At 39.8% G+C, this 22,295-nt stretch overlaps 1 protein-coding gene across 10 annotated transcripts in view; it reads right to left on the reverse strand.

Moving 5' to 3' along the window:
* The window catches only part of ZRANB3 (zinc finger RANBP2-type containing 3), a 52,656-nt gene extending 31,032 nt beyond the window's left edge, over positions 1–21,624 (reverse strand). For 4 of the 10 annotated variants that reach the window (XM_087733651.1, XM_087733645.1, XM_087733643.1 and 1 more), the window contains exons 1-2: positions 21,233–21,624; positions 13,362–13,520 (exon numbers count right to left, since the gene is read on the reverse strand). In XM_087733651.1, coding sequence (XP_087589777.1) covers positions 13,362–13,520; positions 21,233–21,462 — 389 coding nt within the window. In that variant the 5' untranslated portion in view covers positions 21,463–21,624. Of the gene's footprint in view, positions 1–4,917; positions 4,995–13,361; positions 13,521–15,382; positions 15,505–20,504; positions 20,618–20,646; positions 20,791–20,907; positions 21,140–21,232 lie in introns of those variants that run through there. The other 6 variants (XM_087733649.1, XM_087733647.1, XM_087733646.1 and 3 more) reach the window with 6 other exon arrangements.
* Positions 21,625–22,295: the final 671 nt, after the last annotated feature.

A 22,295-nucleotide genomic window follows, 5' to 3' on the forward strand; every position in this document is an offset into this window, starting at 1 on the left:
TTTAAAAACAGTCTGAAACCCGAAATCAATTGGAATGCACAACAACCTAGTGTTGCAGGGTTTTTTGAACTCCTTACACAAATGCAGGAAACGAGTAAGACTATAGCAGTTAGCTACAGAGCAGAGGCATCTCAAGAAGAAACCAAAGACCTTCTCTAACAATATAGTATATTTAATATAAGGATATCAGAGCAAATGTACAGCAATAACCAAGAGTACATTGCATCCAAGTAGCATCTGGCAGTAAGGAAATGTGGTAGAGAGGACAGGAATATAAATGTTTCTTGCCAACTTGTGCTGACAAATACAGTATTTCTCAGCATATCAACTTATATTTTAGTACAATTGCATAAATAATGAAATGCTAATGATGCCAGTTCAGACACATAGAAATCAAAGTGAGAATACATAAGATCCTCTTGCACTCTTCTTTGGCATATGTGAACTATTTGGACCCTCATTCTTTTTTGCAGGATAACAAGCTAAAATGAAGAAATTCAGAGTGATTTACAAATTGTTCTGACAATTAGAAGCTGAATAGCAATTAAAATAAAAAGCCTTAAAAATATGTCAACCACAGGAACAGATTTTTGTTCCAGAAAATGAGATTTTTTTTTCCATTAGAGTGAACTGTAGCCACTTAAACTTTGATGACTTGAGTATCTGCTGAAGAATAAGAAGTTGTTCTGTTTTTCTTTTTGCAGTCATTTTCAGACTGTGCTCATCGAATCTTTGCTGCTATAGTGTATCTTCTGTTTTCATGGCTGTTAACTTCCACTTCATAAGTCTGAAGTGAAACTTACTATGTAGCAGGGACAAAGTTGCTGGCTTTTAAATATTTATAGAAACTCATCATTTTGTTGCTGGTAAATGAATGGAAGTACAACTGCCATCATTTTATCCATAACATAACCACTGTTAAAAGATAATCATGGTAAAGTGATCAACACAGTTCTATCTTCCTTGTTTCTGCAGTACCAATACAAATAGAGATTCCACAGAAACACCCGTAGGCTTAGAAGTTACACATCTATAGTGATATTTTGCTATTTAGTTAAGTATTCATTCTCTTCTCCCACCCAATGATGAAATAGCTTTGTCATGAGTAGTTTGGATTTTCTTCCTATACTTGCAACCAATCAATTTTTTTAGTCGTTTAAACATTTGACTAGACACATCACAGATTGATATGAATCAGGTGCACAAAATTGTTTTTAAAGCTCCAGTTAGAATATCTGAATGTGTTAAGTCCTCTGTTATGATACAGTTAGCAACATGAATCACTGCTTTGAGCCACACTGTTCATACTCGAATTCCTGAAGTGCTACAGTTTTAAAAATGCTGATTTATACCAATTAATTAACATTATTGACACTTATACTTGATAAAAGTTTTGACATGACGCACAAGATGAGTTTATGATACAGGTAGAAGTTAATAAAATGAATGTAAGTGGAAATTGAGGATATTCAAATTATTTTATGACTTAATGCATTTTAGAGCATTCATCCTCTGTAGTTTTCACAGTTTTAGAATAAGAACCTTAATGATGCCTGCTTAATGTAGTTACAAAATATGGGAAGTCCACAATTTTTTCACTAGACTCTAGGGCAATGAAAAATAGCTTATATTACTGAGAGGGAAATCATCAAGTGTTCCCAGTTTATAATCACAACAATTAGATTTAAAATGTAAAGAACTTCCCCATCATTATAGCCCAGATCATACAGAACTCATATCTAGCAGTTGCATTAAGCTGTTAAAAAGCAATACTTTACATTTTGCTTTACATAATCTTAAAAATATGTAGCCTCTAAAACAAACTTCAGTACGTTCTATATTATTGCAGTCAGACAAGCTGCCAACATGAACATAAAGGTTCCATGCTGTCAAAGCAGAAGCAGCAGATCTTCAGCTACATTGAAGGGACAAATATGTATTTTTGTTTCATGTATTTTGACTGCAAGAAGACAGACTTCTTGTTCTCTGAAGTTCAATTAGTCATTTCCTCTCAACTGGTAGTTACCCAATCTGAGCTTCATCATTCATATCCCATCTGTTCATATGACACCTTAATAATAGCTCTATCCAAGAATATAAATCGGAGCTATGATACGCAGTTTCACATCCTGTTATAAGCTCAGCCCACATGGTCAAAAGTTTCAGAAAAGCAGGGGAAAAAATCATTTTACATGTCTCAGTTACACTTACTCTCAGCAGCAAAGTCCAACCATGCAAAAAGCACCACAGTCAATGGCAAATTCTTTCAGAGCATTTCCCATTTCATTTTTAAATGTTTCCCTTCTTCATAGTGAATCCTGTGGCTAGCATTTGTCCATTTTCCAAGGAAATCTGCTATTTTTTCCTATCAGAAAGCATCAGAATCTCATTGGGATGCATTGCACATGCTGCTACAATCTTCCTACTATTCATAACCCTTTTGCAATTGCAGGGTTAGCAATGGGCTTCGGACACAGTAGCATCTTTCATAAATAGAAGGGAACCACATAGTCTGGCCTCCACTAGGATTTAACCACCCTTTCATTTCGAGATGCATTAGCTTTAAAATAAAACTACATTTTCCATTAAAATGCAAACACAAAGAGCAAAGGAGGAAGCTGTGTGTGAGACTGTATCCTAGGAAGTGAATATGCATGCAGAGAAGAGAGCAAGAAGTCTACTGTGTTGGTTCCCCTCAGGAGCACATAGGTCCAAAACCTTATGGTTGGTCTCCACACAAAAGAGAACAAATGCAAGCACACAAACCCCGTCACTGTGTTGGAAGCTTTCTTCTAAATGCAAAGAATCACATAATTTAAGGGACCACACAAAGCTGGATGAGTCAGAACCCCAGAACCAGATATTCACAAGGTAGCACACACTATCGGAACAATCTTGTAGAGCTATCAAGCACCAAGCAAAGGTGCACTTACGGATTCTCACTACAGCAAACCTTGGAGAGAAAACAGAAGTTAGCGAAAAACAGGTGAAGGAACTAAGGAAGAAACTCAAAACCTAGCCCTATGAAAGCTCTGGTCAGGAAAGTTCTGCCTCTGCAAGGTCAGAAAGTATAATGTTTTAAACCTCAAAGAGCACAAAAAGAGCTCGGTTGTGTTGACGTCAAGAAGATTGGAACCAACTTTGCAAAGCAGAAGGAGAAGCAGATCTTTAAAATTTTATGCAGATGAGTTGATCGGAGAAGCAGAAGGAAACTGAGGCTAAGTTCATGTGGCATATGTCATACAGCCACACAAAAATAGTCTGCGTCAGAAAGAAGTTAATACTAAAAGAGTTTCACAAAATGAGTTTCAGGGAAGGAAAATATGTTTAAATGAAAATAATTTCTATTTCTGTGTGTCTGGGTTACATCCAGGTCACCCTTTTTGAAACGTTCGCAATATTAACCAAGCAAACAATACAGTTCAAGTTTCTTATATAAATTATAACTAAGTCAGCAAGGTATCTTTGCAAAGACAAAGAATCTAATTTTGAACTTTGCTCTTGCAAGAATACTGATTAGCAACACACTGACATATATCTAAGGTCTATACAACCAAGAATCCTACTAAGTAATACCATCAGTACTAGAGGTTTCTTGTAACTACAGAAATATTTTGCAATAATATCCTCTCTAAACTAGACAGTTCTGCTTCCTAAGTTTAAAAGCTAAAGGGGTATAGCAATCCAATACAACTATTGCTTGCTTGTGGGGATAATTCAACTTTTTGATTAATTTTCAATGCTACTTATCTGGAAAAAAATAGTTAGAACCACAGGTAACTTTTTCAGAACAAATTCCTTCATTTTTCAAAGCATTTTCCAAGACAAACAGTCAAGGCAGTAGCACTTCATTTCTTAAAACACTGAAAAATTTTGTTACTACTCGAACAAATTAAAGCTGTTTTTGTTAATGCAGCCTTTGGAACATGTTGTACAGAGGAAGCTCGCATCTTTCTTTCACTAGTGTGGGTGTCCTGATATTCTTGGGATTCTCACCTACTCATGTGAGTCAGTTTTATATAACGCTACAACATACAATTTACCTCCTACTCACAAGCCAACACTTTAGCACTAACATCTTAACCAAGGGTTATTTAAGGAATTTGAACTTAGTACATTTTTATATAAAACTGCGCAAGCAACCATTACATTTGTGTGTCAGTAATCACAGCACGCAGTCCTAAAACTAGAACAAAGAGAGCTCACTTCCTTGCAAAAATAATCAAAGTTGTTTCACCAAAAATAAAGCCCCAGAAGATTTAAGCTAGATGATACCCTTGCTCTTGAACTACACCAGGTATTAAAAAAAAACCAAACACCTGAATAATAAAAAACCAACCCTCACTCTAATGTAAGATGCACTGAATTGCCACATTTGCAGCATTAATGATTCTCTAAAGGAGTGTAGAGGAGAATGGTTGTGCTGTCTTATGCACTCCTCAACATGTAACTGAAAAAACATCTAAAATGCTTTAAGATTTTAAAGCTATGAGAGCACATTTGACAACATATTCTAGTATTTTAGCTTTGACAAAGATGTGTGGAATAACACATATCAAAGCGGTCAAGTTGAAGGTTAAGCTCAGACACTTCAATAGGTTTTTAGAATATATTAATTGAACTGTTAACTGATAAAAATTCTAGTCAAGATGACACCGAATAGTTATAGTGAAAACTCTTTACCCATTCAGTCACTGGCTTCAGAGACAAATTGGTTCACCAGCTGACTCAATGCAAGAAAACTTGATTTCAGTTAATTGGAACAGTTGGAATAACATCAACTAATTTCAACTACTGACAATCTAGGCTACAAACCTTAACCTCAGTATTAATTGGCATGACTGAAATACCTGTGATCAACAATAGCTCTTCCTTAGGATGTAGTCTAATGACTTTCAATGAAGTTCAGGTACTTACAATTACTTTTCCAATAAACTCTGCTTTCCCAAGTGATCCTCCCCCTGCAGTGGTCTGCACTGCAAGAGCTGCAGAACTACTCTCTTCATGTCTTCCTCCTTTAAAGTTAGCTGAATCAGGCAACAGGGAAAAGAATTACCTAGAAAAGTGTCTCATCGCTAGTGTCTCCATTTTCAACAGTTCTCAGATTCAATGTCTTTTCCCTCCAGTACCCCGAGCTCTCAAAACCAGTGTTCAGTGTTCTCCTACACTTGGTTCCCTCTCCATATCAATACTTCAAAATACTTTTGTACCTTCCAAATACTTCAAAACCAACCATCCATTCAACTGTTGACAGAATATCCCACTTCTTTTCTTATATCTCTGAGCTAAGCAACTCTGCCGATCTTTTCTACATCACTTTCTTTACTCTAACTTGTCCCTCCTTCAACATGCTACAAAGACATCACAAAGCATGTGGATTTAAATTGTTTACCCAGCTACCTTTGGGGTAGTTTTCTGCCCACGTTCTTCCTCTCCTTCCAACTTCCATTAAGTCAGTCAGAATTTGACTCATACTTGTTTAAGACCTTACTTTTTCTCACTTGCATTAAAGCAGCTTGTCTTACATACTCAAAACTGATGACTTTCATTCTGCCCTCTCCCTGATGCTTAAACACACTGATTTTTCATTGTGGATTCTCCCGCTGCAAACTTCCATTGCATACAGCTAACACTAAATTCATTCCCCCTCTCTCCATCACTGTTGACAACCTATTACCTACACTTGTAGTCTTTCACTTGGTTCTTCTCTTCCGTTCTAACAAATTGTGCCCTGCATTTCTAAAAATCTGTATTTTCTTCTCTATTCCTGCTCCTAAAAGTCCACAATTAAGCCCAGGTGAATTCTCAGATTACTGCCATTGCTTTTTTCTGTTGTTAAATCTTTTTTTTTTTAAACCCCACACAGGTCCTCCCCTGAATGAGATTCTACATTCACTTACTGACAATGCATTTTTTTTTCCATTTGAATTGCTTCCCAGTTCCTCCAGCATCACTTCCAAACAAGCCTCCCTGGCCATGAAAGCTCTGCAGAATTTGTCTCAATCTCTCATTCATACTTCCTGCATCTGAACCTCATTCTGTGAGCTAGCATCTTCATTTAATCTTCTCTCTCTCTCTCCCCCCCCCAACTTTGGCACTTCTCAGATGTGAAATGTACTCTGAAACATTACAAACCAATATCTTTAAAAAAAGAAACCTCTCTTTAAAAACACAGTACTCACAGAGCTACTCCATATATAATTGCTGAAATGTATTAACTGTTGATCCTCTACATATTCATTAAATAGCCATTCCGTTCTTTTTCCCCAGTTATTTTTCAGTAATTACTTTTTAGCTTTGTTTTCCAAGACTGGAAACAACTGTTCATCTATTATGATGCAGGGTTTAAGGACTCAGATTTATCACAAAATTATAATTATTTCATATACCTAAAATGAGTTGCTGAATATGTTGGAATAAAAGAAGATTTCTTTCTTACTCTAGCAAGAGACTTATGCCTTGCTTCAAACACCTCTTTCAGACTCTCTAACCACAATCTACTGAAACGAGAGACAGAAATCTCATTAAAAAGTTACAATTATTTTTATTCCCATTTCTCTCTGATCTGAAAATCTACAAATAATGGAGACATTTGTTGATGGCAGTTGATGCTTCAAGTCACCAATTACAAATTAAAATAAAAATTAAACATTCACAGAAATATTCCTAGACATGACTACAAAAAAACCCCCAAGAAACCAAATGTGAATGGAATTTCATTTTCTATCAAGCAAATTTAATTAATTTGGCATCTATCAAAGTCTGTGTGACAAAACCAGAGAGAATAAGTAGAACTCGCAAAAGAGACTATGATTAACTTCATCTTGTCTGTTTTTGAATTTATCTTCTTTATGTTCAATTCTGAACTCTCCATCTTAAGATCAAATTGGTCACAAGTTTAACAAGAAGAATTCAGATTAACTCCAGTCTCACAACATCAGTGATATTACAATGCTCACTAAGATTTTCAGCAACTTATTCAAAACAAAATGGCCCAACATGAATAAAACTTGAAAAAAGATTCTTCTTATAAATGTGGTCCATACATACTGATGTCAAAAACAATATACTGATAATTATCAAATAGCCATAGTTCCATAAAATATGAACTCTCCATGTCAACCATTTCTGTTACATTTCTCTTCCTTTAGAAATTAATGGCTAATGTTTTCACTGCATAAATGAAGTTGTATGCTATGTGCTTAAGTTAAACTACGACATCAAGTAAACTAGTAGACTGTACTGTTGTGAGGACTTATAAGAGAGGTGAAAACAGTAAAGCAAAATTCAACTGAAAACAACGATGCCACGTCTCCCAGAAGAGAAATACTGAGAAAATAATACTGGGGGACAATCCAACAGTAGCCTGTAAAATATTTTTGTTAAGTGTTCCCTTAAACAAGGTAGCTGATTCTAAAAAAAAAAAAAAAAAAAAAAAAAATTTTAGACAATGGTGGTAAAAAGCAGTTGGTCTTGCATTTAATCACAACATAGACTTGCAGCAACCTATGACCTTTCGAACAAAGGACAGAAAAATTAGACCTAGACAGTAACAGATATGTAAACATTCATCTAGGCTTAGTGCTTCAAAATGGAAATGGAAGAAAAATGTATTTTCTTCTGCGGAATTTTCTTATTCATAGCTACTATCAAAGATAAGAAACTGAAGAAAAGAAATACACTGAAAAAGCAGATCAATCAGTAAACATGGATCAAAAAATAGTAAAGACAAAAAGCAAAGTAAACCAAAAGCTCTAGTAACTTAAAAAGGCAATACAAGACAGAAAGCAACAGTGGCATTATACAGAAGGAGAAAGAAAGAATAACAGACAACATAAAACCCAGAACCAAACTCAGTAAAAATGAAGGAAAAAAAAAAAGTGAAAGGGAAAAATAGTTAATCAAAAGTGTAAGAGAAAAGGACCTACTGTTCTAGCACAACAACTAAAATGTGCATGGAAGCAAACGTAGACTGAACATACTTTCTCTTATTATATCAGCTTCCAAAAGATAGAAATATAACTCCCTTAGAAACTCAGCTCAAATGGAAATGATACCTTTCATACTAATCAATGGCTAATACAGAAGAATTCACCTGATTCAGGCTATCTAGTTCAGAATCTAGACAAAGAAAGCTTAACCTCTTCCTCAAGGTCCAAAAAATTCTATTAAGACACATTTCCACCCACCCCACCCCTGCCCAACACACTGGACGTGCAGACTACAGGGTGGGTTTTTCATGTTCAGGCAGGCTGAATGAGATACAACGAAGCAGATTCAGAATAAGGATTTCTGAGAACTTCAGAATTTTTAATTTCAAGGGGAAAAAACACGTTCGTCTACTGTGATGCACAGATATCTAGACTCAATTTCTGTGCATTCTCATCACTCCTTCCTACTACCATCCTAGAAAGTTAAACAAATTCCTGTAGAAATTTGCCCAAGAATTTAAATACGACTATCAGAAATTCCTGGACCTACAAAGGACTATACTGTGCCTGGGAATTCTAAACATTTCTATTTGCTTCCTGCCCAAGAGCTTTCATTTCTATGATTGAACTACTAAAACCTCAGCAGACTGTATATACTCTGCCCTTCCAGTGAGGAACTGGAGCTAGAACCTTTTAGCTGTGTCCATAAGCTTTGAGGAAATTTTGATCTGAGCCTCTGTTTTTCTGCTCTACTTTGAGGACGGGGTTGGAAATTAATCTCTTTGAAGACTGATAAAGTCTTTGAACTAAAAATCTGTTTTAATTCACAAAGAATTAACTATGCATTTCTCCTGTGTAGCTTGCTAAAGATCACAGTGGAAAAAAATGTACTATTTTGAAGTGCAGCCAATTGACTCGTTATTATAATGAGGGACACTTGCACTCCATTCTCTAATGAGCTCACTTTCATAATGATTCTCTGTAGCTTACTATCCAAAACAACATTAAATACTATACAACTTTTTCTTACTCTAGAAAATGACTGCCTAACAAAACAAATACCCTTTCATTAAAGCTGATAGCTCTTAATGCCAGATATGAACTCTGCATATCATGTTACTGCCATCCATTGTCATTTACCACTTTTTTACTGTGTCTATACTCAATAAACAACATTAAGCCAGCATGTATGGGAGACTAAAAATCACATGCTTCAGAACATATAAGTTAAGGTATTACCTCTAAAACTTATAAAGGTACCATTAAAAAGCAAAAATTATCTATAAATCAACACTGAAGTAAAATACGGATCCTAGTAAATGTATCAATAAGCATTTCAATATTTAGATAAATTTATAACAAAAAAATCTTTTTTTTCCAGAAAACAGAATTTACAATGTTAATGCACTGGAACCTTACGTAAGAAGGTGAGAACAAAACACAGCAGGAAACTAGATTACCCCAGTAAACCGGTTTGAGCATGCAATCATAATGTAAAAGCTTATTTCAGGAGTGGTAAATATCTACAATTTCTCTTTTGCATCCACAAGGAAGATAGCTTAAACAAATTGGTCTGCCAACATTTCTAGGAAAAAAAGATATCTGTGTGTCTGAAGACATCTTTCAGATACTGTCAACAAGGCAAGCGATGCTAAATAATGATGTTTGCAAATCACACACTAGCAGCTTTTATTATAAAACTTGATAAAGTATTTAGCGACATGGTTAGTACGTGTTACCCAGCAGCAAGAGAGCTAACTTTCAAACAATAGCATGCTTTTGACTTTTACGGTATATTCAAATGAGCAAATTGTTTGTAATACAAGACAGATATCACACACTTTATAAAGAAAGGATATAAAACAAGAACACATGGTAGAAAGAGACTGTGAGTTTCCAAGTACTATCAGTAACAGTAAAAATAATTAATACCCAAAGAGAGATGTGGGCTCAAAAGAGACTGAATACAACCCTTATCAGTACAATCAAGCCATTTGCCCATGTATCTCTGCATCTCGGGTATTTTGCCCAAACTTCTGCCGCTTTTTCCAGAGTATTGTGCTTTGACACTGCCACCTCCTCTTCACTAACACCTGACCATCGGCTGATGACTTCTCAGTACTGTTTAGGCCTTCATTCTCAAGTCAGCCTCCTCCTTCATACTTCATAGATTTTACATGGAAGAATAAAATAGGCCTGAAAATTACACTCCGCTGCTCAGAACAACTAAACCCAATAAACGAGATGACATCTTTACATTAAGGTTTTCAGTTTATGCCTCTTCACTTGCGATGAGGTCACCCTGAGCTCTTAGGAAATGGGGATTTGTCCACATCTGCCCAAACTATGACTAATAACCAGCAAAGAGCAGAGAGAATTGCTCACCTCCACCTCTCAACAACATACAAACAACTGACCCTAACAACCCTAAATATTCCCTAAGCCCATTGCTAAGAGTTTATGTTCCTGGATGGGACAAGTTTGTTTTAAGAGACGGTTTAAAGCACATGTTAATAAATAAATACATATTAATGCTGTTTTTAAAAGTAACTTATACTTTTCCTGAAAGAAAAGCATAAAAATAAGATAGTTTTCAATGACAGAATTTGTGTGCACCCATTTTTTCTGCACATTAATATTTGAGGTTATAAATAAAGACCCAACACTGTTTCCATCTCTATGTACCTATTCCCAAGTGCACTTCTGAAGAATAATCTCTAGTAAGGAATAAGCAGCCATGCAGTTATTTACCTTTAAGGCATGTCCATGAGCTAAAAGGTATCTTAGCATACGTTGAACTATACACTGTCTTGCTGGCCGTAGAATTATTATTTCATAGAAGATTATTAGGCAGTCTCTGTTAGGCGAGATAATGCCTTTGGAGCATCTACTGAAAAAGCCTTTGATTCATTTACTAATGAATCAAAAACACAAATCACAACAGCATGTTTATTTTATGCTCCAGGAAAAGACAAGGAAATTAATAGCTTACTCCCAACCCCTACCATGCAAGAAAAAAAAGTTGGTTCTAATAATAAGTCCCTTTTCACGCTGGGTGCTTGTCTAACCTAAGATAATATTAACTGAATCTCTTCAGCCAACAATAGAGCACTTTCTCTACACCAGTTTCCTGCCACTACAGCAAAGCATGGATTAAGTGATGACTGCAAAGGGAGTGCATAGCCTGAGGGAGAGAAGACAGAAGAGCTGAGATGCACATCCTGCTTACTTCAAGTCCTATGTTTATATATTTTTAAAACTAGAAAAGACACTTTTATGGAAAAGTACCAGACCCTGCTAAAATATACCACTGGGAATACTGAAAGAAGGCTTAAATCATTACAGAGTACACAAAAGGGAAAGACTTGGGTGAGCCAAGGGCTGACAAACTAATAAGAAAATTCAGCTACAAGCAGCAGAGGCTCTTTTTCTCTGTTTAGGGACAGAAAGAAAATTGGATCTGCCTGAGCAAGGGACAGATTTTAAAAAATACTCCTCAGGAAAGTTTGACTTGATAAATTTTACTTTATATAGAGGCTGGTTGAGAGTGTGCACACAATTCCTCAATTTGACCCACCTAACGTCTAGAAATTGCTATGCCAAGGAATGAGATTTCCTGCAATCATGACGAAAATACCTTCATATGCATGTCACAGTAAAACCATCAGTGCCATATTACTCAACAGTCTTTTGTTAAGGAAGGGTTTCAAGAAAAGAAAACAACATAAATCCCATAATCCTAATGAAAACAATATCATTCCCTCCTTGACAGAGAGTCATTAGCCTAGGTATTCCAAACCTTTTCAGATACTTCTTGCAGGCAATTGTTACTTCTCAAACAAAAAGAAGAAATATCTGATTAAAATTTATCTAGTCCTACAGTTAAGCTGCTTCCTGAGGAACCTCTATATTATATAACAGGCTACAAAAGATTATACTACTTTCAAATACATCCACTAGCCTACTCTAATTAACATTAAAGAAACTATACACATTTAACCTCTTGCGTTATTTCACTATTTGAATATACAAATGCACCTCAATTGCATACCATATAAACCTCATTTCCCCTTATTAGAATCACATCAACTGGGCTATGGTAGCCAAGGGCTCTGGATTAATTAAATTCAACTCTAATGTAGACTTTGCTGTCTATTCTATCAAAGTCTTATCGATCCATTAAAACTGTATGCATTCATTCTCACAGTCACACTGTGCAGCAGGAAAGTGCCTAATATGAGCAGTGGTCACAGAGAAGTTAATGCCAATACAGCATAAAACTTTTTAAATCTCAGGCTGGCACATTAACGGCTGGGCTCATCTTTCTACTCTGCTACCTAGTCTGGCAGCATAAAAAAGATGGCTTGCTTCAATTCCCTGAAGACATCAATGTTATAATTGCCAAAGGGTTTTGGCCAAATGAATAGAATTAAAGCAAATGTCTTCAGAGGAAATTTTAACTGATCAAAAGTTCCATATAATTGCAAGAACTGATGATAAACATTTCCTTTCAGTTTTTCACCTTTAGATACACTTTTCTTTTCTCCTGCAAAAACTCACAAACGTTAGCAAGCAACCCTCTTAGACCCTAAGCCTCTTGTTCTGAGCAAGATGATGAAATGATCAGAAACTAACTTCATCCTCCTTTAAAACCTAAGCTAAAATAATTTCATTTGTGCCAGACCTCTAAAATGTTATTACTTTTGAAAAGAACAACATACAGTAGTCTCATGGCTTTAGGTTGCAATTGCCTAAATTTTCTAAAATTTATAAACATGGAAATAGCATTTCCCTTCCCTCCTCTTTGCCCCAGTAACTCGGTAACAGGCTCTTACTCAGCAAAATATTTCCAGCCTCTGCTGCAAAAACTATTTTTTTCTGATTTATCAGGTACTTAATTGTTGAATGCCTGCTCTATCAGTTGCTGCATTTGCTAACTGAGCACTCTGCAAGGCTGCTTCTGCTCTGCTGTTGCAGCTCAGCGAGTTCCAGAACACCCTGATTACGTGCCAGAATTGTACCAAGTTTAAAATAGAATACCACACAGATGCATCAAGATCTGTTAGTCATTCTCTTAACAGCTCTACCACGCCATTAACAACTAAAGAAACAAATGTGAATTAACTTATTTTAAGAATTCTCTATTAACATGACAAAAACGATGGTCCTACTGATATCAACCTCCTCTTATGTGTGGAGATCTTTGATACTACAATCCTCTTTCACATAATGCGTTATTAAACATTTCTTCATCCTCTGGGGAAAAAACAAAACAACCCCTCATTTTAAACCACGTTATCTTATAGTTTACAAAAAAATCCTGTAATATAACTCACCTAAGAGCTGCTGGTATTGCATAGTCTTTGTGAAAATTAATTTACATTTACCTAAAATAATTATTTTTAGCATATGATACAATAAGGATTTTACCTGCCACTTCTCTGAAGTGCAAACATGATGCCTTTCTCCTGAAAAGGAAGCAGTTTCTTTCTCAGTCTTTCAGGTAGAAAGGACAGCTTAGCATCAACATTTTCTGAATAAGAAGTTTCAAGTGTGGGTGTCTCCTGGAGTGTACTAGCCATGTTGAACCTAAGGGAAACAAAACCAAAAGAAGACGTCTTACTTAAAAGACAGGTCTGCAATACGTTACAGAATAAAGCTTCATGGAACAGTAATAATCACTCCATCTTGAAACATTCAATATCTGCACAACTCTTCTCAAGTCTTGAGAATTCTCCCTAGAAAGCATAAAATAATGCAGATGATGGAGGAAGAGCCCATCACCTCAGTATCAATAAAATACTCTTAACTGTTCCAGTATGAAGAGGTCAGCCTGTATCACCTCCTCAATGCTAAGAAACAGTTAAGAAAGTTCCCTATTCATGGATGACAGTTATTAGCCATACAAATAGAGCTAACTTGTAGACATTGAAATATAGCTCTTTTAGTAAACGCTTTTCATAAAAGTTACAAAAAAAAGGTTATTTAACCTTCTGATGATGGAAATAACAGTCCTCCAAAATTTTTAATCCTAAGAATCAAATGAGGAAAAAAGAGCAGAATATGCCCAGTCTGGGGGAAGGAAAGCAAAAAAAAAAAGCAAGGAACTTTACTCCCCTCAGAAAGAAACAATCTTAAACCACAGAATCAATGGAAATTCTCATACTGTACTTCAGACTAAAAATGTGGATTCTTCATTCATTTTCGTCCAAGGGGACAGGGTCAGAGAAAAAATACTAGCTTTTGTTCTCTTATAACTTCAATAGACTTTAAACAAACAAACGGTTAAAAAGTTCAGTAGCAGTGCACTAATTAAACATGAGGAAAGCAACAAATCCTTACATCAAAGCATTACCTAATTATTTTGGATTCACGGCCTGTGTGAGGAGCAGGATTATCTTAATGATCATAGGAATAATCAGGCAAAATATGCCTCCTGGATTGTTAACAGTAGATATCGTACCACCAGGTTTGACAGCAAAATTCTGAACATGTTGCGCTCAGATTTTTTTGCTACTGACATATTTCTGAAGCAACTTGGAAGAAGTCAGATATGATTTGGCAGGATCAACCATTATATTCGCAAGAAATGTGCTGAGCTAAATGGTCATTCACTTCAAGGATCTGCAAGACTAAGTAACCTATTTTTTTACACTGACTGATTACAAAGACAGACAGACCTGGGAACAATGCAAATGGTTAAAGTAATCAACATAATAAAGCATGATCGTGTAAAACAGAGTTTGCAGCAGCTTCCTTCTGTTGTCATGGAGTACAGGTGAGGCGGTAAAACAAACATTGATTCAGATGAAACTATATGAGGACAATGCCCTCAGACATATGGTGTGAACCCCCCATATTTTGGGGCTGTCCTATGCAGGGACAGGAGTTGGACTCGATGATCCTTGAAAGAACAGCACCTCTGTATTCCTAAAGAACTCCATTTATGAAATTTTGCTACAAAACTTGATGTACACTCTTCCAGCCGAAGTTACACTCTCTTCAGTGAAGAGAGCCTAGCTATAACTGCACTACAGCACTGCATCTATCTATATATAGCCCAAGTTGAAAGAGCCTGAGCTTTTGTTCTAGCGCGACTATACAAACATCTTCTGACACTCCATCTTCCACAGGCCTGCATTACACTAAAACTGAGAAACCCTTCCATTGGGATGGGAGGGGGGGGTTCCTGCTGGAAGTTTTCCAAGTCCATGGGAAGCCCCTGGCCCCCCGAGAGCCCCTCTCCATGGTGCTTGCCCCGCGGCACACGGAGCCCCTGGCCGTGGTGCTGCAGGATGCGGGAGGGGGATGCACTAATTGTTGTAGAACCCTAGAAAAATGAGGATTTGGGGCTATCTTGTCACTGGCATCACCTGTCAGACTAATGACATTCAGAAAATGAGTAAGCGCCTTTTTTTTTTTTTTGGTTACGTGATGAATTATGGGCATACCTATCGAGATACGCATCGCAGACTTTCAGAGAACTGGAAAGGAAATGCTGCAGACAGGCCTACGGTCAAGTCCCGTGAGATTGTCATTGTGAAAGTATTGAACAGCGTAACATTGGAGAACTTCTGTGCATACCTTCTTGGGCATCTATGACCACTTCTACAAGGAAGCGGTGTGTAACCACAACCATTTTGACGTACCATTCTGCTGGACGATGAGAGCGAAAAAAGCGAATGTAAATGTAAAATATTGAGCAACACTCAAAGCTGAGGCATAAGGGTTGTGTTTGCCATTGCTATGGATTTTGTTCTATTTTGTATTAAATTACTTAGCTGCTAGAGAATCTATTTTAAGAAGCATATTCTTGAAGATTTATCCTTTGTCCCACATATAAAACCCTAGAATTATTATTGCACATTGTCCTGGTTTCAGCTGGGATGAAAGAGAGCTCTTTTGGAGAGCACAAGACTCTTAATCTCAGGGTCGTGGGTTGGAGCCCCACGTTGGGCGCCAAAAAGGACTGTCGTGGTTTAACCCCAGCCAGCAACTAAGCACCACACAGCTGCTTGCTCACTCCCCACCCCCCGCAGTGGGATGGGGGAGAGAATCGGAAGGGTAAAAGTGAGAACACTCGTGGGTTGAGAGAAGAACAGTTTAATAATTGAAGTAAAATAAAGTAGTAGTAATGGTAGCAGTAGTAGCAATAATAATAATAATACACAAAACAAGTGATGCACAATGCAGTTGCTCACCACCTGCTGACCGATGTCCAACCCGTCCCCGAGCAGCGATCGCTACCCCCAGCCAACTCCCCCAGTTTCTATACTGCACATGACGCCATACGGTACGGCATAGCCCTGTGGCCAGTCTGGGCCAGCTGTCCTGGCTGTGCCCCCTCCAGCTTCTCGTGCACCTGGCAGAGGATGGGAAGCTGAAAAGTCCTTGCCTAGTGTGAGCACTGCTTAGCAACAACTGAAACATCAGTGTGTTATCAACATTATTCTCATCCTAAATCCCAACCATGGCACTATACCAGCTACTAGGAAGAAAATTAACTCTATCCCAGCTGAAACCAGGACACACACGTATGAAAACAACAACCCTAACTGGAATCATAGATACATATGTGTGTGTATATACACACACTTAAGGACTTCCGTATAAACATGTTTTCAACCCTGGCCTCTAACATCTAACTCAAAGTCTGAACACCTGATGTTACTCACTGGATGGGTGTAAGTGATTCACACAGCAATAAGAACTCCACAGCTAGGGAGAGGCTGCTGTTGTGCTTCCAATAGCATGACCAAGGTACAGAAAGCCCAGTTCTCAAGTAAGTCTGGCACTATCAGGAGAAACACAGGATCTTTCCTCCCTAGATTCATATCGGGTCATGCACTCAAGGTGCTAACCTAACAAGAGACAAGCTCAGTGCTGCTAAACCTCCTCCTGATACAGACTTCTGACTAAAGACCTTCTAGAACATAACCTGTCCAAAGATGAAGAGGGATACCTTCTGAATGTCAATGAAATAGCCAGTTATAGAGAAAGGAAATCTGGATTTCTTTTGCAAACCAGACATTCTGTGTCATCTAAGTGTGATGGCACTATTCACTATGGCTTCGCCTCCCCCCCCCCCCTCCATTTTTATAAGTAGAATCTCTTTCATATCTTTAAAGAATCAATATTCTTGTACCTTGGGCCTCTGGAACGTTCAATAGCAGATAAAAGTACTATGATCAGTATCAAAGCTCTTTGATGCATGTCCATCACTGAACTTTGCTTAACAGAAGAAGGAAAGCCTCTGGCTTGCCCTGTATACCCAAGAGATGCGTTTCACAGAAAAGAAGTCATAAAGCTCTGGTAAATACCCACTTACCCACTTCATCTCTCAGCTGAGCAAACAGAAATGTTTCGGCTCTAACTGTTGGGAAAGCAATCATAATCACTTCAATAGTTCTACCACAATATTTTCCACAGAGTATTTTTTTTTCCTCTAAAAGTTGATTAAGGTACTTCAAGACTGCTGGCAAAAAACAAACACTAAACATTTCTGTAGAGCCAACCTTAAAGAAGTATGCTGCAGGACTGGTGGACCCAACCAACCTGTTCAACACTCAGTCCTGTGATTCACCCCTAAAGAAAATTTCTGACTCATTTTCTGTGATGATTTTCTATTCTACAAAAGCAGAGAAAATTATATACTTCTGATCAGCTTGCTGCATAACTTGTTGTGAGTGACAATATGAGCATGAAATGTTAACATAATTATCTTTCTGTTGAACTAGATTACGACAAGATTCTTTCACTGAAATACTGAATAAAAACCATGCAGTTTCAGAAGCATAAATCTGAATTAGAGGAGGCACATATGATTCATCAGTACATAGCAATACTACCATAAAAAATGTTTCTGCATCAGTCACTAATAAGGTTAAAACTGACTTTGCAGATCTGTCTTAAAAAGCAGCAATGGCAACACAGAAAGCACTAACTACCAGACATGCAGAAGTTTTTGTTTATTTTTTCTCTAGGTGAATAATTAAAGAAGTGAATGGTGAATAATTATAGAATAGGTGAATAATTAAAGAAGTGTACATGCAGTGAACAATGACTATTATAAAAACACATACAATCACTAGCGTGAGCACAAGACAGCAATGTGAATTGTGCGTTACTAAACCTTTCACACATTGCTCCTTGGAAAGGCAAAGTAGTGTGCATAATCGCATTACCCCAATATTCTCCTAATTATGAACTTTATGCTCCAGTCCTTTGCATTTACCTTATCTACGCTACTATTTTAACTTGGACTACAAGCTTTCAAAGATGGACTTTGCCACCTGCTGTGCATGTATAACCTACCACTCATGATTGATTACTATGGAGTTCATGGCAAGTAAAAAAATACCTCAGGTAAAATATTTGATGCTTGAGACATGATTGCCTGAGAACATGCACTTCAGAATAAAGTTTTAAGAATTTAGATAACTAAAATGCACTTTTTTTTTAAAGCAACACTTCCATAGTTCTTCCCCAAAGCTTTTAAGTTTCCTTCAATTATTGTAAACACTCACTTTTTAATGATCATACAAAGAATCATACCCTGAAGCTTCAAAGATCTCTGTCATAATTTCTGAATAAACAGCAGTGATAAAAATCCATATGCAGTCTATATTCATACCCACAGCACTATTTTATGATACCCAAAGCTATAGAAGGCACTATGAAAGGTATATTGACCCCATGAAAGATTTATTTTGGTTGCATAGAAAATGAGAATGAACAGTGATGAAACAAGACAGAGAAAGAAATTAATTCCACCAAATTGCCTTTTATTGATTTGCTAAAGTAATAATTATACCGAGAATCAATGCTTTACTTGTGTATAATGACTTTGGCAGTGGTGGTCATTTATATTTTGTTTTGAGACAGATCAATTATGTACATCACTGTAGTAATGCCAACAAATAGAAATAGCCTTTTTAAAAAAAAAAAAAAAAAATTAGCCAGTGTAGCAGAAGACCAGTTTGTGTCTGTTGTTCTACCCATTGCAGATTTGGAAGCTCTAAGAGAAAGAAAGATTAGCGCATGTTTTCTCTAACTACAATTTTTCATTTTTTTCTGTGTCCTTAATGTGTTGTAATAGGCATCCCGTCAACCTTCCCACATCTCTACATCACAAGCTCTGGAACTTCAGTTTTCTCAGACAAAACAGACCCTAAAAGGTTTGGTGTGGAGACATAACTTCACTCAGAGAGTTCATTCAGCTACAGAAGTTTTATGAGTAAGAAAATAAAAACTGTATGGTATTTTCCTCAACTGTTTTAAAAGAAATCAAGGACGGAATAGCTGAATTACTAAACCCAGTAACTTTTCATCTAAAAGTACTTTAGTATCTCGGGACGAGCTAGTGGTAAATAATCCCAATTTTTAAAAGCAGTAATGGGACTCATGGAACTACAGCATGATTCATTTATAGGGCATAAAAAACAGTAAAAAATTATGGAGTGCAGAACTCGTGAACACCAGGATAAATGCATCTATTTGGTGGGAGTCAATCTTTTGTAAAGGTGAGTCCTATCTTTCAAGTCTGCTGAAGTTTTTTTGAAGGGGATCTACAACAATGTACCTATAAACTGGCTGATGCAGTCCAGTTTCCACTACTTTTCAAAATTAATTAAATTAAAACAGAATAAGTTTTATAAACATATTTGTACAGTAACTATAATTTCCAGGAAAACTTTTGAGACAGTCCCTCAAACTTTTAAGAAAACTGAACTGTCATGTGAAAAAATTGCACTGAAACTTTTTTTTAAATACAAGCAAGTAGACTGTTCATACATGAGAGAAACAACACCAACAATATTTCAAAGGAATCTGCTCCAACTTCTATTATGTTCGATAAATTCATAAATGATCTGGAAAAGTAAGTAACCACTGAGGGATAAGGTAAGTATAAATACTAGTAAAATAAAGAAAAAATTTGAAATTCTTTCTGTCACTGCTGCTGCTGCTATACCACATTTCACTACAGATACTTATCCTTCTGGAGGTATGTATTGAGACCCAACTTGTTGAGGATATTACCCCAGGTGGTATGTTTCTTTAGTGGAAGGTTGGGTGCAAGACTGATAACTTCAAGAACTATTTAAGTTTTGCAATAGCTGTTTGTCAACACCAGCTGATATCATAATATGAACCCACCATTTATTTTTACAGACCAGTAAGTATAGCCTTTTAATGTAGCTCAGTAGCAGATGCCTAAAATGAATGAGTATTTCCATCAAGAGTTTACTTCAGGAATTTCCTCTTGATGGTCTTAACTGCTCCACGACTGTATGTTCAATAAAACTTAATAGGGAATTTAGAGGCTATAAGAAAATCATGGGACCTTGGCTGATTGATTCATCAACCATTTTTCCACCAGTGGAATAATAAAGAACTGAAAAACTACCCAAGTCAGCAGAATACAGCATTTTAAAAAACGTTACAAGCAAAAGCAATCAGACAGAACACAGGACATCACAAAACTCTGCAGTTTTTCCCACAGGCCAGTGTACTGGGATTGAGGAAAACATACACCTTAATACCTGCCTAGGGGCAAATTTTTTTTTGACTTACGCAATTCCCGGTACACAGCAGCGTCCTGCGATAGCAGAACTACCTGAGCACATGCTGCGGTAACCCAGCAGCAGCAGCCAGGGCGAACAGAACTAGCGGAACCTTCTGGCACAAACGCGGGCTGAGAAAGAACAAGAGTCACCTGGAAGCCTGCACCTTTACACCGAGCGAGTCCCAGCTGGGGCACCCCGCTGCTTCGCGGGGCCAGGCCGCGCTCCCGGCCCGGCCTCCACCTCACAACCGCCCCCCGCCAGGCCACTGCGCATCGCACCACCGCAGGGAACAGACTGGAAACCCCGCCCCCCCCCCCCCCCCCCCCGCTACTCTGAGGGGCTGCTCGCAGCCGAGGGCCGCTGGGCCGGGCCCCGCCGGGTCGCTCACGGTTCCCGCCACCGCCCCACACCTTCGCGGGCTCTGGGCTCAAACCGCCGCCGCCCGGAAATGACGCACGGCCGGAGGGCGGGGAGCGCACCCGCGCACGCAGCCGCGCGCTTCCCGCCGCTGGCCGCGCGGTGCTTCCGGGCCCCGGGACCGTTTTTTTCCTTTATGTTTTCTGTTCCCCTCTCTCCCCGCCTCGGCTCCCCGGGAGCGCGTTAAACGGCATGGTCCTGCCCGGCGGTGCCTCCTACCGGCCCCTGCTTCGCTCGGATGGTGCGCGGGGGAGAGAGAGAGGGCGGGCTGAGGGAGCCGGAGAGGGCGGAAAGGGGGAAGGAAAGCGGCGCGGTTACCTCAGGGCAGAGGCCGCTCCGAGAGAGGGGGCTGGCTGGCGGGAGAGGGTGGCGTTAAGGGCCGGGCTGAGCGAGGGGCCCGCAGGACGGGCAGCGCCGCCGGTTCTAGAGGTTGGCGGAAAGAGCGGCTGAGGGCTGGAGGCAGGGCGAGGGGCCCGGGGCGCGAAGGTGTGCGCGGCAAAGCAGGGACTACAGCTCCCAGCCTGCCCTGCGCCGGCCCGGTTCTTCATGCGCCTGCCGAGAGGGCTAGCGAGGGGCAGCCGGCGGGGCCGGGGCGCTGCTGCTCGGGATAGGCGGCATCCCAGGCGGCAGGGGAGGGCTGCTGCCGCCCGGGGGAGGGGGCCGGGGCAGCAGTCCGTCTGCGCCCCGCCGCGCTGCCAGTGGTCGTCGGCTGCCCACAGGGGGCGGGCGCGGCGGTGCCGGTCTCCGCGCCAAGGCGGGGTTCTCGTTGGTGGTCACGGCCGTCTGTTAAGGCAGCGGCGCCCTGCCATTGGCCGATGTCTTTCGGGCGGGCTTGCGGCCGCGTAAGCGCTAGGAGGCACCACTTACCGGCAGCGCCGGGGGAGGGCGCCAGGCCGCTAATTGGCCTGCGCCGCCGTTAATCATTAGCGTTCCGTGCGGCTATTGGCGGCGGTGGCGGGGCGGGCCTTTCTCCCCGCCGCGGCAGCAGGAGGAACCCGGGCGGCTGTCGGGGCTGGCGATGGGGTTACGCGCCCCTCGTGCGTGAGCCCGCCGCCGCGCCGGCCCCAGCCCGCCGGCCGCGCTGCCGCGGTAAGGAGCCTGCCGCCCCGCCGGGGAAGACGCCCGGGGGGGGGGCGGGGGCGGCGGGGCCGCGCACTCCGCGGAGGAGAGCGGGGGAGGGGGGGGCGGTCGGCCGCGCCCGCAGTGCGGAGAGCGGGGGGCAGCGGCTGAGGGGGAGCGGGCGGGCCCGCGCGGGGGAGGGGCGCGTGCCGCGGCCGTTGGGGCGGGCTGGCGGCGGGGCCCGGCTGCACCTGCACGGCGGCGGGGTTGGGGGGGGGGGGTCCCGGTCCGGCGGGGAAAGGCTGGCCCCGTTTCCCTGCCC

This window comes from Nipponia nippon, unplaced genomic scaffold, assembly GCF_047370975.1.
Source record: "Nipponia nippon isolate SJK-2023a ecotype South Korea unplaced genomic scaffold, ASM4737097v1 scaffold_5, whole genome shotgun sequence".
In the NCBI taxonomy this organism is placed as follows: domain Eukaryota; kingdom Metazoa; phylum Chordata; class Aves; order Pelecaniformes; family Threskiornithidae; genus Nipponia; species Nipponia nippon.